The 14,530-nt window shown below is 36.3% G+C and overlaps 1 protein-coding gene across 53 annotated transcripts in view; it reads left to right on the top strand.

The window, feature by feature from the left end:
- grip1 (glutamate receptor interacting protein 1) overlaps positions 1–14,530 on the top strand; it is a 359,454-nt gene that overhangs the window by 230,305 nt on the left and 114,619 nt on the right. For 36 of the 53 annotated variants that reach the window (XM_087246970.1, XM_087246963.1, XM_087246964.1 and 33 more), the window contains exon 2: positions 6,229–6,309. The exons of the other annotated variants lie outside the window; for them this stretch is intronic. In XM_087246970.1, the coding sequence (XP_087103096.1) occupies positions 6,229–6,309 (81 nt within the window). The remainder of the gene's footprint in view (positions 1–6,228; positions 6,310–14,530) is intronic. 53 annotated transcript variants of the gene reach the window in all.

Here is a 14,530-nt window from a genome sequence, read left to right as displayed (position 1 = left end):
ATAAGCTAATGTGCTCTAAAACAGTGACAAGATTTGTGTTTGGAAGATATAAAACTTATATGAACATGTAAAGCTTGTAGTTTGTCACTTCCACCTAAATGGTTTTATTCATGTCACCCTTATACTTCAGTTTCTTATCAAATCTTGACCAATCAAATGCTCTCTAGTATCTGACATGCCCCGCCCCCCTTCAAGACACTCCCATTTGCTTTTCATTTGATGCACTTAAGCTCAACCATTGTCACTGGAAGAGCAGTGATAAAACCATACACTATTGACTGTTTTTACAAAAGGGGAGGAGCTACATTATGTCCCACCCTCTCTTTATGTTTCAGTTGAGATTACATCAAACATTGAATACAAATGCATAATTCAAAGCACTTCACTGGACTTTTAATTGGATGGCATTGTATTTAATTGTATTATCTTAACTTTAACTGTCTCAAATAATGTTTTCATATAATATAAATGCAATATAGCATATTTCATTTTAATCTCCTAATGAATTTGAACAAATTGCACATTGTATTCATTTAAGCATCACATCATTGATTGAACTTTTATAGGCATTTGAATCAAATGTTTTCTTATTCGCTTAAATATGTTTTTCCATTCAATTTCAAATTCATCTTCACTCATTTATTAATTAATGTATAATAATGTTATTATTTATTACAAATACTGAATAATGTTGAATTAGTTTTTAAAGATTATTTTTTGAGTTCCATTTATTATTTTGGTATCTGAAATTTTAAATGAATAGTTAACTTAAAAATAAAAGTTACCCCAAAATCTACTCACCATCATCAAACCCTCCTTGCTGTATAACAGTGTTGGATAGTGGCCTTTATTTTGAAGCTTACAAAAGTGCAGCACATGCAGTGTTGAGTTTGTATCATGATTCATTATTTGCATGTGGGTTTGATTGCATAATGATTTTAAAAAGCATTTAAAAGCATTCAGACATAAGAAATTGTGCAGTTTGTAACAATAATAACGATTAAAATCTATTGTCATACAAATCCATATGTCACAAAGGGTTAATACGTGTTTTATGAAGTGGATAAATTTGTTTTGAAACACAATTTTATGTTCTTCATACTGTAGTCATATGCCACACACTTTAGCATAATGGAAGTCAGTGATCAAAGTTTATAATTATAAAATTAGAAATATTTCGGTTACAATAACATATATATCATCATAAAATGTGTGTTAACCCCTGGCAGGGTATTGGTAAGTTGTATGACAAAGCATGGAATTGTTCATCTGACAGAGAAATAGTCACAGAGGATGGCTAATCCTGAGTAAGTTATTAGGTTCATTTTCATTTTTTTGGTGAGCTATTCCTTTAAACCTCACTACATGTTTATTAAGCAGGAATGTTCTTTCCATAATTTCGGCTTCATCTACTGTGCTACAGAAAAATCATTCTTTAATTTCGCATAGCGCCGTGGCTTTAGTGAAGAGGGCATTCATTAATTCACCAATTTAGTGTTTGATTTGATGCAGAAATGCCCCAGGAGTTGCTGTTAACTGACTGAAGAAAATGGAGAAGACTTATTTCTCATTCCCTGTGGTCTTCAGAAGGTTCCTCTTATTTTTGACCTCCCCTCATTTCCATTAAATGACTTATTAATGAAGAGGGTATTTTTAATTCAGGCTGATTCAGAGCTTTTTTTCGAGGAAAGCAAGGGATTGGCTTTTAAATTCATTCAGGGCTTTCTTGTGTCCAGTCCATTGACCACAGTAAAATCAAACTGACCATGACGGATCGTCAAGAATAAATTGCTCAATCCACTTTCTAGTAAGACGGACAAAAAAACTCTTGCAGATTAATATCTGACTCACTGTAAAAAACAACTGTATTTCAGAACTAAAAATTGTCATAATTAACTCACCCTTCACTTGGCACAAACCTGTTTGAGTATCTTTCTACTGTTGAACACAAAATAAATAACATGAAACATGCTGGAAATCAATAAATATTGACTTCCATAGTATTCCCTTTCAATTCAACAAATAAAAGAAATTCAGTTCGGTTTAAAACCACTTTTTTGGTGAACTATTTCTTTAAATTGCAATTATTTGATCACATATTAATTGTTCATTAGGTATTAATATAAGTAATAAGCAGAGAAAATATGTATGTTGTGAGTTTTCAAACTGCAAATATTTAAACTAAAATTGTCAATAAGTTATGCCATTAAAGTAACTTATGTTTAATCTTTTTACTTGTATTCAACTTTGTTTTAAGTAATGACTTGTGAGGGCTCATTTTTTTCAGTTTACAAATTGTAGGCATCAGCTTCATTTCAAATCAGACGGCAGAAGCAATTATAATCACTAAGAGAACATAAAGTCCCAGTTGGTGCATGCATTACGTAAAAGCCAAAACAAGGATTCAACAGAATAGATCAGTACTGAATACAATAAATAAATGATAAAGAGTGTTAACTTTTTCTTGAGGTTTCCCAGTGCTGGGTTGGGGCTGGAAGGGCATCCACTGCATAAAGAACATTTGCCAGAGTAATTGGTGGTTCATTTTACTGTGGCGACTAAGCCGAAGGATTGTGAGTGAGTGAGTGAGTGAGCATTTTCTTGAAAATAGATAAAGACTCAGCTGCTCTGGTGAATTTGCTTTGGCTATTTGGTAGGGTTGTTTACATATTACGTACATAAAACTTAAAGTTCACACAAAAATGAAATCTGTCATGATTTATTGTTCCATCACTTGTTCAGAACCTATTTGAACCTGAAAAGAAGATATTTTGTAGAATGCTGGTTTAATCATTGATCTCCATAGTATTTTTTTTTTCTTGCTATGGAAGTCAATGGATATCATCAACCAGCACTAATCTTCTTGAAAAGATCTTCTTTTGTGGTCAGTTGAAGAAAGAAACTCATAAAGGTTTAAAGGAGTATATGGTGAGGTAATTACATTATTTTGGTGAGCTATCTGTTTAACTCTATTCTTATTATTATGCATGCTTTATATAAATGTTTGTTTAGATCTTTTAATATGACACTAATAGTGTACACCATAACTAATTTCAACATATTGCGGTTCACTTATGTTCATTATTGACGATAAACAGAGTGCTTAAAATTGCCATCTTTTCTTTGCTCTACAAATTTCCACGGGGTCTCTTAGGCGCCTCCACATATGTGTAATTTCCCATGGAGACTTGCAGAGCTTTGCTACAGCAGTCAAAGTAAACAGTGCTCAGTGCGCCGTCCTGCTGTTCTTTAAGAGCTCCATTATGACCAGGCTCCTGCTGATTTTGCGCAGTTTTCCATGCCTGTAAATGTGAGCCCACAATCAGATGGCCACAGCAGGAGCTGCTCGCTGTATATCGCAGAGGTGAAGACTGTGATCTGTTGCTGACAGCATCTGTGTGCATTTTTATGAACTCAGAGATTGATTCAGATGCCCTGATTCAGTTAGTTTTGCAGTGCACATGCTCTAAATTTGATTTGATTCTTTTGAGTCACAAATTTGATTGATATTTCTAAGATCGATCAGTAAAAACTTTATTTCAGGTGCATGGGTACAATAAAAGTGAACCAATCTCTCTATTTCAGCTGAATAGAATATGTAGTCATAATATGATTGATGATTGATGATTGATGTATTTTCAAACTCAAAGACTGTGGGGACCACATTTAATATATTTATAGCTAGATACGCACACACACACACACACACACACACACACACACAGATATTATATATGTTCATAGGTTTCAATTTAATTTTTGACAATTTGTGCTTTTATTTTCATAGGACTGTAGCATAATTGGAGTGGGAGGGATGGGCATGGGATTGAGAAAGTTCCACAAGCAGGGATACAAATTTGGCACATGCAAAATAAAGTTGTTCTACAGTCTGTGCACTGCACGAGCAGGGTTCATACGGTCATGAAAAACCTGGAAAAGTGATGGAGTTTAGACATGGCATTTTCCAGACCTGGAAAAGTTTTGGAAAAACAGAAAAGCCCACAAAGTTTTGAAAAGTCATGGAAGATAAAGATCTGTATTCTTGAATAAAGGTTACAGTGTTTCCTCTAGGATTTTTTCCAGCTGTGGCGGCAGGCCTTTTACACAGATCTACCAACTACCTATGGTGTTATTTTAATGACAGATGTCGTGAGCGCAGTATTACAAGTCGAGATCGCATTTATGTAATACGAGCATGCAAATCTCTTTGCTTGCGAGCCCATTTCCTCTGTTTGTGCACAAAACTTCTAGCACAGCCTCAAATATACACTGCTCAAGTGCAGATTTTCTTGTGTGCTCTCAAATAAACTCTGCTGAAGCGTAATTTAGCGCATTTATGTAGTGAGTATGTCTCCAACATTTATTAGATTGGCTAGGAATATTTATGAATATCTCCAATAGACCTACAGAGTGGCATTAATGTATCTTGAAGTAAAGTGTAACGTCTCCAGCAAGATAAAGTCCTTGTTTGTTGTATGCAGAACTATAGACTTCTATCTATAAATAAAGTATAATTATGGACAGGGCCGGCGCATCCATAGAGGCGACCTAGGCGGCCGCCTAGGGCTGCAGTATAGAGAGGGCGGCGTCAGCGACACCTCCATCAGCACCCGTGTGTCCTCAGTTATATCCGCGCATAGGACGACAGAATAGAGGTCCACGACACCCGCGCATCCTCAGTTATATCCACGCATAGAATGGCAGAATAGAGAGGGCGGCGTCCGTGACACCTCCCTCAGCACCCGCGCGTCCTCAGTTATATCCGCGCATAGGGCGGCAGAATAGAGGTTCGCGACACCTCACTTCATTTTCATAACCGGTCACTTTCGTTTTCACATTGGGGTTGAAGGCGGCGTGATCGTCCTCTGCCTAGAGCGGCAGTTCAGCTTGCTCCGGCCCTGATTATGGAAACTGTGTTCATCCTAACTGAAAGCTATACGTCTTGTTTGCTGGTCTTACACATCACGCACCTGTCAGTCAATCAGTCAGCATGTTACCCTAAAGGGTTAAACAAAAATCTCACAGTACTACTATGGTTACAGAAAAGTTTGCGCTGTTATGATTCACTCACCTTTTAATTGATGTTTTGATTGATAGGCTGTAATGTAGCTGTGGCGGGATGAATTTTGGTGTGGCGTCCCGCCATGGAAGAATGAATGTAGTGGAAACCTTGGGTTAGTTGTCTTGACTTCTATTCTGTCCTTGGCCAATCACATACTCCCACATTATTAGTGTGGTATAAGCATTATCTAAGTCAGTTTTACATAAATATAAATTAAAACTAAATAGATTGCTGCGTGTTTTACGATGTGGTGTATTTGAACATGCATTGTTTTTCTTTTATCGTGCATATGTAGACATTGCATGAAACATTAGGTCATAAAAATTCACTTGAAAGTCTTGGAAAAATCATGGAAAAGTCATGAAATTTTAGTAGTAAAAATGTGTATGAGCCCTGCTTGAGGCTATCAGTGTCAAAAGATATTCATAGACTCCTAATAGATAAATGAAATTCAACAGTAGCACTTAATCTTTTGTTCTTTCATTAATATTAATGGTGAAGAGTGTATTATGAAACTGCAGATGCTTTAAGGCGTAGACAAATAATCTATTGGATTTGCTTTTACTTTAAACTCGACTGATTAGACATTTCAACATCGTTCAAGTCGAAATAAGCCTCATGAAAATCTTTCCGCCTGATGCTTCTGTGTTTTTCCTGACACAGAAAGGCTTCTCAGCCTCTTTCACGTTATTTTTAATGCCTCATCAAACATGTTGCACTCTTTCTTTGCGATCATCCATGTATCTTTGCTGCTTTGATGAATAATCTGTAAGCAGTACTGCACTGCACAGATATCTTTACAGATAAATTATGTAGAAAATATGATGAGCTGCATCTGCATCCCACACTTAAAAAAACAGAATACATAACGTAGTAAAAAAAAATATGCATGACTTTTGAGAATCAATATTGAATCTACCCCTTAAAATAAAGATTACCTACCTTTTTGAGCATGTATGTGAAAGAGCCGCTGGCTCCAGATTGAAATGATTGTTGTTGAAGGCTGTGGCTCTTTTGAGAGCATGTTGGCCATTATAATAGCTGTGTGTAGAAGATGACTATCATTTCTACCTGTCTTCTGCGTCTTTGTGTACATGTCGCTTGCATGTACAAAATGAGACAAGGTTTTGCTAATGTGTGGTTTTTAAATGCCTTGTGTTTTTCAGATGAGGGGCCCTACACTAAACACTCCAATCCCTCCAGGCCACCAGATGGCGCTCTGGCCATTAGGAGACAGAGTATTCCAGGTACAAAGAAACAGCGTCTGACCCTCTCACTCCTGTGGTCTTGTCAAATTAAGTAAAGGGTTTTATTTGTTGGACAGAGAGACACTTGAAAAGTGGGAGCGTTTTACAGATGTACAATGGACAGCTAGTATTTTTCAGCCAATGATGAACTTCCGGTAAAAGCTTAATGTCTTTTTTATTTTTATTTTTTATTTCATAAGGTTTCTTTTACACCATCAATGTCGTAATGTAGTTCAAATATAATCAGGTAAATAGACTTGAGCATCCATTTGGTTGTTAAAAAGCTTAAAAAATAAACAAAAGACCGTGTAAACACAGGCACCATTATTAGCAAGCTCAGACACTCCATTGAAAATACTGGGGTAAGTTTAATTTCTCATCTCACACAAACTGTTTTTATACCCTTCACTGCATACCATCAAGATGTAGCATGCATTGCACCAATCCGTACTTAAAACAATATCGCCTACAAAAGTTTACCACCAACAGTCAATATGTCTTCTACGTATTACTGTCAACATTGCCAATTGTATATTGTTTTGTTTTTTGGGAATATGTTGTACGTTGCACTGTGTGGAGCCAGCACCGAAGCTTTTCACTCATCATAATGCATGTGCTGCTGATGATGTGACAATAAAAGTTTATTAAAAGTATATTAAAATTTGATTTTGATTTGATTTCCATATTTTAAAGACATGGCATGGAAAAATATAATTTAATTCGTTGCTTCTTGTTTGGTCTGATAACCGCTTTATATTATATCTCAGTCAGGTAGTGGTAGTAATTTTTATTTTAATTTTTAAATTTTTTTTTAAGTAATCAGATATTAAAGGTGCAGTAGTTGATTGTATTCAGAGTTTTTTGTTGTGCTGGTTGAAAGTCTCTTCACAGTTCAATAGTAATGATTAAAGTAAATGATATTAATGTATTTATATCTATTTTTATATTCTGGGTAAGGCATAAGACTAAAAAAAGTTCATCCAATTAAATAGTGTTGGGCCAACATTTCGTATAATTCAGATAAGTAGCCCAAACTGTCTGTCAGCAAATGCAGATTCGAACTATTGTGCAGCCGTTTAAACGCAGATCCACCATTTGTGCGTACACGCTGTAGGTTCACATGCACACGAGAGAGAGAGAGAGAGAAAGGGAGAGAACGTGAGCAGTATAAACATCCTGAATCAATACTGGAGTTAGTTTTGCACGCTGGAGGAAGGACGACACCATGTCTGAAGGATTTCTTTTAGACAGGTAATGTTCTGTTTTAAAACTATTTTAGCTTCACGCAAAGCTGATGTAGATTGTTTTACGAGTGGGTTATATGCACAGAAGTGCTGTTAAGTCACTGAAATCTTCCTGCGATAGATTTATGTGACGATTTTCAGTTTCATGAGGGACATTTTACCGCATCGATGATGTAGATTTTAATTTAGTTTAACAACAAAACATCAGTGAATATCGCTATTCCGCCTAGCCTGCTTTACTGAGCTGAAGTTGGTTTTACATTTACATCACATTGGTCCATTTTTGAACAATGACAACCTGTGACACACTCCCTATATTGTTTACCATGCTGCTCTGAATATTCGGCCAGAAATAGCATGTAAGTATGGCTGAGTAGTAAGTATAATTCCCGGCCAGCCACTAGTTGCTGAGTGAGGGATCTGCTGTCATCTTTAAGGTGCGCATACTTGTGTTTCAGGAGGCGTGGCTTTGGACGGCAGGGAAGGGACTGTGTTTCAGAGATTTATGCTAGCCGGTTAGCATTGTGGCAGATCACCTACTGCACCTTTAAATGTGGCAATTTTGTGTGAGATGACAATATACCAGACGCCCTGGGGCTGGCTAACTGAAACTAAAAGTCTGTGTGCATATACCCCATTACTGAAAGACAGAGACACTCTTGTTTAATGCACCCGTCTTTCCAGCTGCTGGATTTCATGCTAGCTTACCTTGCCTTTCCAATGCCTTGTGTAGTTACAGTATAAAAGTTGTCTAGACAAATAAAATAGTGAGTTAAGTTTTTGAAAAATTATGAGGCTTTTTTAAGGTTTCATGAAATGAATTTTTGTTATTTTAGAGTATTTGTATCATAAGATTGATGTAAACACAATTTACAGAAGTTCAGAATTGATTCAAGAGAAATATTGATGCATATTGAAAATATTAGTATTGATGCATTTGATGCATTTAATATGTTGGAATTCTATTTTTCAATTCATGATTTGTTTATTACCATAATATATTCAAAGGTTGACTACTTTTTAGTAAAAGACTAGATTTAATTCAGCATTTTAATATTTGTGTTTATCAACAAATATGAGAATGTTAGACTTTCAGCTAGTATTATCAATTCACCCAACAATCTACGACTGGTTCTCTGGATCTGTGAAGGGTTGAACAAACTGTCCACAGTACTCACTCCTGTTCATTTATGACTTGTTAAACAAACCCAGCGCCCCTTTTGTGTTAGCTGAGATCCGTTTTGAAGCGGTGCTCATTTCTATGCTAGAGGTAAGAAAAAAATGTCTCAGAGGGTGTTGAAATAAATTCCCTGTATAATCTCTCAGCACAGAGCTCTAAGCACATCAAACCCATCTTCAGAAGCGGTTAGCGTTTAGCATGACGGCTTTGGGGCCTCGTGCCCACGTTCTGATGTAGCTCACGCCGTAGGCACGGGGCTCTTTGGACTGCCGTATTAAAGCATCCATCTGAAGACAGATTAGGCGCAGGCTGTGGCGCTCCTGCCGAGCTCGCTGTGTTGGTTTTGCGGGTTGAGTGTATCTGAGATTGTAGCACGTCTCATAATGTTCCCTTAGAAAAGCACTTTCTGCCAAGAGCGGGATTAGGAGTTGCCATAATAAAGTACTTCACATACATCAGGCATAGAATAAGGCTGGAGAGATGTGGCTGAATCGCATAGGGGAAAATACATAAAGGTGAGGAAGATTTGCCTTGTTGGGAGTTTCTGACTTGCGTAATCACAATTACTGGCTTTAAATTTTGCATGAGATGCTGATGGCGTTCTTCTGCGCGCTTTTGTTTTAATGGCATTCGGATGTCCATTCGTGTGGACTTTTTAAATGATTTAGTATTCTAGATGTGCTGGATATATTTGAAGCTTTTATTTGATTTAAGTGGATTCTGACCGTTCAAGGACTAAATTGTGAAAGAATTAACGTTCATAAGTGGTTTGTGAATCAATTTAAAAATGAAGAATGGGTTGCGTTACACTGAAGTAAGAGTCAAGAAGAATGAGAAACTTGTTTTCCTTGCTCTCTGAAGACTTTAAATGCATCTGGTAAGTGTAGATATGCTGAATGTTTAAAGTGTTGGTTTTAAAAATGAATGCTGGAATGATGGGAAACTGTTGATGAATTCTGTGTTGCGCCTTCAACCTCTGAATTGATTTAAGAACTGTGGATTTCAGTTTAATATGAATTGAAGGATCAAATAATATGCAGATTTGTATTTCAAGGAATTGAAATTAAAATAGAATGAAATGTGTGACTGCTTGAAGCATTGTTTGGATTTACTTTTTTTATTTCTTAATTTGTGTTTATTAATTAATAATTTAATGTAGTTCAGGGGTGCCCAACCCTGTTCCTGGAGAGCCACCTTCCTGCAGATTTCAGTTGCTACCTATATCAAACACACCTGAACCAATTAATTAGGACCTGAATTACATGCAGGTGTGTTTGATATGGGTTGCAACTGAAATCTGCAGGATGGTGGCTCTCCAGGAACATTGTTGGCCACCCCTGATGTAGTTGTTTGTTTGTATAATTGCACAAAAACATGTGAACATTCACAACCATGCTAATGTTAGGAATATAAATAATTCACAAATTAATAATATATTTATTAATTAGCATAAAATCTTAAATATGGTTAAAGATTTTGGGCATTTTCATAACTATTAGATGATTTTAATGTTTTAAAATGCCACCTGTACACTGACAAAAGTCTTGTCATTGATTCCAGGTGTATGAGCAACAAATAATAACTTGACTTCTAGTTGATTATTTGGAAAAGTGGCAGAAGGTAGTTTTTCTGATGAATTAATATTAAACTGCATCCCAATCATAACTAATACTGCAGAAGACCTATTGGAACCCACATGGACCCAAGATTCTCACAGAAATCAGTCAAGTTTGTTGAAGGAAAAATCATGCTTTGGGGTTACATTCAGTATGAGGGTGTGCGAGAGATCTGCAGAGTGGATATCAACATCAACAGCCTGAGGCATTTGTGCTGCCCATTACATTACAAACCACAGGAGAGGGCAAATTCTTCAGCAGGATAGCGCTCCTTCTCATACTTTAGCCTCCACATCAAAGTTCCTGAAAGCAAAAAAGGTTAAGGTGCTCCAGGATTGGCCAGCCCAGTCACCAGAATGAACATTATTGAGCATGTCTGGGGTAAGATGAAGGAGGAGGCATTGATGATAAATCCAAAGAATATCGATGAACTCTGGGAGTCCTGCGAGAATGCTTTCTTTTCTATTGCAGATGACTTTATTAATAAGTTATTTAAGTCATTGGAGAGATGGATGCAGTCTTCCAAACTCAGGGAAGTCATACACGATATTAATTCTATTTCCACTGCACCATGACCTTATATTCTGTATGTATACAGATATATACTGTACATTATTTCTGTTAAGTGACAAGACTTTAGTCTCAGCAAAGCCAGACCTTACTGTCCTAATTAAATTATTAAAAATCAAGGCATGATCATGTTTTATTTTGGTAAAATAAGTGTAATTTAGAGGCCTTTTTATTTTATGTAAGCCACTTCTGATACCAAATGATCAACTAGAAGTCAAGTTATTATTTGTTGTTCCTAAATCTTGTATAGGCGACAAGACTTTTGTCAATTATTCATTAAAAATTTAAATAAATATGTTATGTATTTTTGGCATATTAAAATTACACCCTTTAGTAAAAAATTAATGCTGAAAATATTTGTTTTGCAGTTTTGTTGCAATATTTCTTGAAATTGCGATGCCAAAGAAATTCGAGTTTTCTGCACCGCAGTTTAACATCCTGTCAAGAAATTCCCTTCTACAACCCAATTAGTGAACTGAAAGTAAGCCAAAGTTTTTTCCCCAACCTGCTACAGAAAATCAAGAGCAGAATACACAGCCTGGCTTGAAAAACCTGATGACTTCATTTCAGATTCAACAAGTATCCTCCTCCTTTTCTCCAATATTATATCTGTATTTTTCACCCTTACGAGAAGCTCTGGAGAGTTACTCAATCGACAAAAACAAAAAAGAAACGGAGTAAAATAAAGCTGTGAAAGGCTGAAGTCTCTCCACCGCACATTTAAATCTCCTCCATTAGTCCTCTGCATTGTTATTAATATGGATGAGGGGGGGATTAGCAGATTGTTACCTGGAATTTCGCAAATGAATCCGCCGGGGGTCATGTTCTCTAACTGCTTATAATCACAATATGTTTTAAGCAACATACAGGCAAGCTGAGGGCCTGCAGAGCTGGAGCATCCCAAAGCTCATCTGAACAGATAGCGATGCATCATTCATGTATAACACTGGCTCACGCTTATCCCTCAGCATGCACATCTCTTTTTAAATGCCATGTTAGCATCCATTGGCTAGATTGAGAGAGAGAGAGAGGGACAGGCTGCTGACGGATGAGCTTTTGGCTGATGGTTTTGCAAGCTGAAAACGGTGTTGCATCAGTGTGATTCAGCATTTTAAGAGCCGCATGTAATGCAGGTTGCAGCTGCAGAGGCGTCTATTAATTTAGCTTGAGGTCTGTTATCAAGCTGTCGAGGGTGTGAAAGTTTAATGGAGGTTGTGGCTCATTTTAAGGGCTGTTTGCTGCGCTTTCTTGTGAGCTGAGTTTCTTGGGGAAGTTTTGATGGTGTTTTTGTTGCTTCAACTTCCGACACTTTTATGTCCAAGTGGTTGTTTGTTATTGAAACTAGCGGAAGGTCATATTAAAGAAATACTTCACCCAAAAATTAAAATTAACCGCATGATTTACTCACCCTCAAGCCATCCTTGACTTTCTTCTTTCAGATGAACACAGTTTGAGGAGTATTAAAATTGCTTCCATGCTGTATAATGCTGTTGGGAGGTGGCCCTTTTTCTGGAGCTTCCAAAAGCAAATAAATACATCGTAAAACTAACCTATATGCTGCTGGGGTGTAACGCATGTCTTACGAATCAATGTCTTTTGCAAATTCTAAACTCAAATGCATTCTCCACAACTTGGCTGACCTCTGACTCGCATTTGATGCATGATGTAAAATGCAGCATTGAAACATTGTGTGTAACGTAAACAGAACTGTGGTAAGTGAGTCCCACAAGATGCATTTATTCCTGGAGCTTCTGCTCTTACATCATGCCGTATGCAGTCAAGCCCATAATGATTCATACCCCTGGCAAATCCTGACTTTTATTCAACCATTTTGTTTGTGTGACCAGAAAAAACACTGACATCTCCCTAAAGTTAGTAAGAAGATGTACATTAGGCATCATTGCGCAGTAATTATAAATGATAATAATTCAAAAATGGCAAATACTTTTGCTAAGTAAACATATCAGATCCATCAGATCAGATTCATAAGACATGTGTTAACCCCTGTTGCAGTATGGGTTAGTTGTACAACAAATTTATGAAAAAAGGTCACTACCAACACTATTATAGAGCATGGAAGAGCCAGGATAAAATTTTAAACTACTTCATCTGTTGGTCTGACAAAACAAACCTAGCAGGCACACAACATCATAAGACGTTAATATTAGGTTAGAATTCGGTCGTGACTTCAAGTGACCAAAATTCAATTGTCTAAGGACAATGCTATTTTAGCGTCCAATAATGATGTCAAATGACGTTGATATTTGGATGATTTTTAGGTAGAAAGCAATCAAAATCCTACGTCGAGCCAACATCTTAAACCAATGTCGTATTGACATGAAACGCTGACATTTATTCACCAGGTATGGCAAACAAAATCCAACGTCTGATAGACGTCAAAGTGGTGATGACCAAACAACAGCAAGCTGTACCATCATTAGACGTTGATATTTGGTTGATTTTAAGTTGGACGTTAGACATTGACTTCGGCTTGATGTTGAGTTCTGATGTCAAGCTGATTTTTATTTCCAAACAAAATGCAATGTCTCCAAGATGTTGGGGTACAACATCAATCTGACATCATGATAACATCCCATGCTTGCTGGGTAGTGATTTACACAAAAAAGCTGTTTAAGGTGAATAAATTATGGGGAAAATTGTAATTAGTGGTTGAACTATTCATTTAAAAGCTGCTTTTGAAATCTTCTACAGCACAATATTAACATGTTTGGCCATTTATTTATTTGGAACCACTACTTTATACAATACAATAACACATTTTAGTGCCATGTAAAAATGTATTCTAAATGTATTCTAAAAATTGTTTAGCTTTAATCTCAGCGCTTTGGCTTTATTCTCATAATTTAGACTCTTCTTGGAATTTATGACTAAAATATCTCATAATCATAATGTTTAATGTAATCAGTTGAATAATAGTGTAACTAACAATGTTTTATTTCTCAAAATATTCATTCTTTTCATAATGTGGACCGTTCACTAAATATTTAATCTCATAATGTGAGCAATTTAATCTCTGAATTTTAGTTTAATCTTATATTACTACAAATTTATTCTTGTAATTTTGACATGTATTCTCATTTTATCTTTACTGTCAAAATAAAACTCACTTTTAATACTTTATGAAATACATGCAGTACATAAACTACCATTTGCACACTACAGTTTATTTAATTAATAACCAATTAAATCCTGAATTTTCAACAGCTGTTACTCGAGTCATCAGTGAAAACAGACTCACTGCTTAATATATTTATTAAAAAGCAAGATGAAAAGAACAGCATTTACTTGAAATTGAAATCTCTTGGAACATCATGCATTTGCTGTCACTTTTAATCAGTTTAATGCATCCGTTCTGAATAAAAGCATTCATTTTGAATCCACAGGGCCAAAAGTAGCCATAGACCTAAAAAAAACACCAACCTAAAATATTCTTCCCAAGCAAAGCCGTGTTTCTCTGAGGCTTTAAAGCTGTATGTCAGAAGCGCATGAGTAAAGAGATTGCAGGCAGATGTGCGGTCTAGCACTTCATACCTCTGCGCGCTCGTGCGAAATCTTCATGATAAATGCTCTGAAACTTTCCTCCCAGAAGA

The sequence above is a fragment of the Danio rerio genome, chromosome 4, assembly GCF_052040795.2.
Source record: "Danio rerio strain M-AB ecotype USA chromosome 4, GRCz13ab, whole genome shotgun sequence".
Taxonomy (NCBI): domain Eukaryota; kingdom Metazoa; phylum Chordata; class Actinopteri; order Cypriniformes; family Danionidae; genus Danio; species Danio rerio.
The sequence above is the reverse complement of the archived record's forward strand: the minus strand, read 5'-3'. Positions and strand labels throughout refer to the sequence as shown.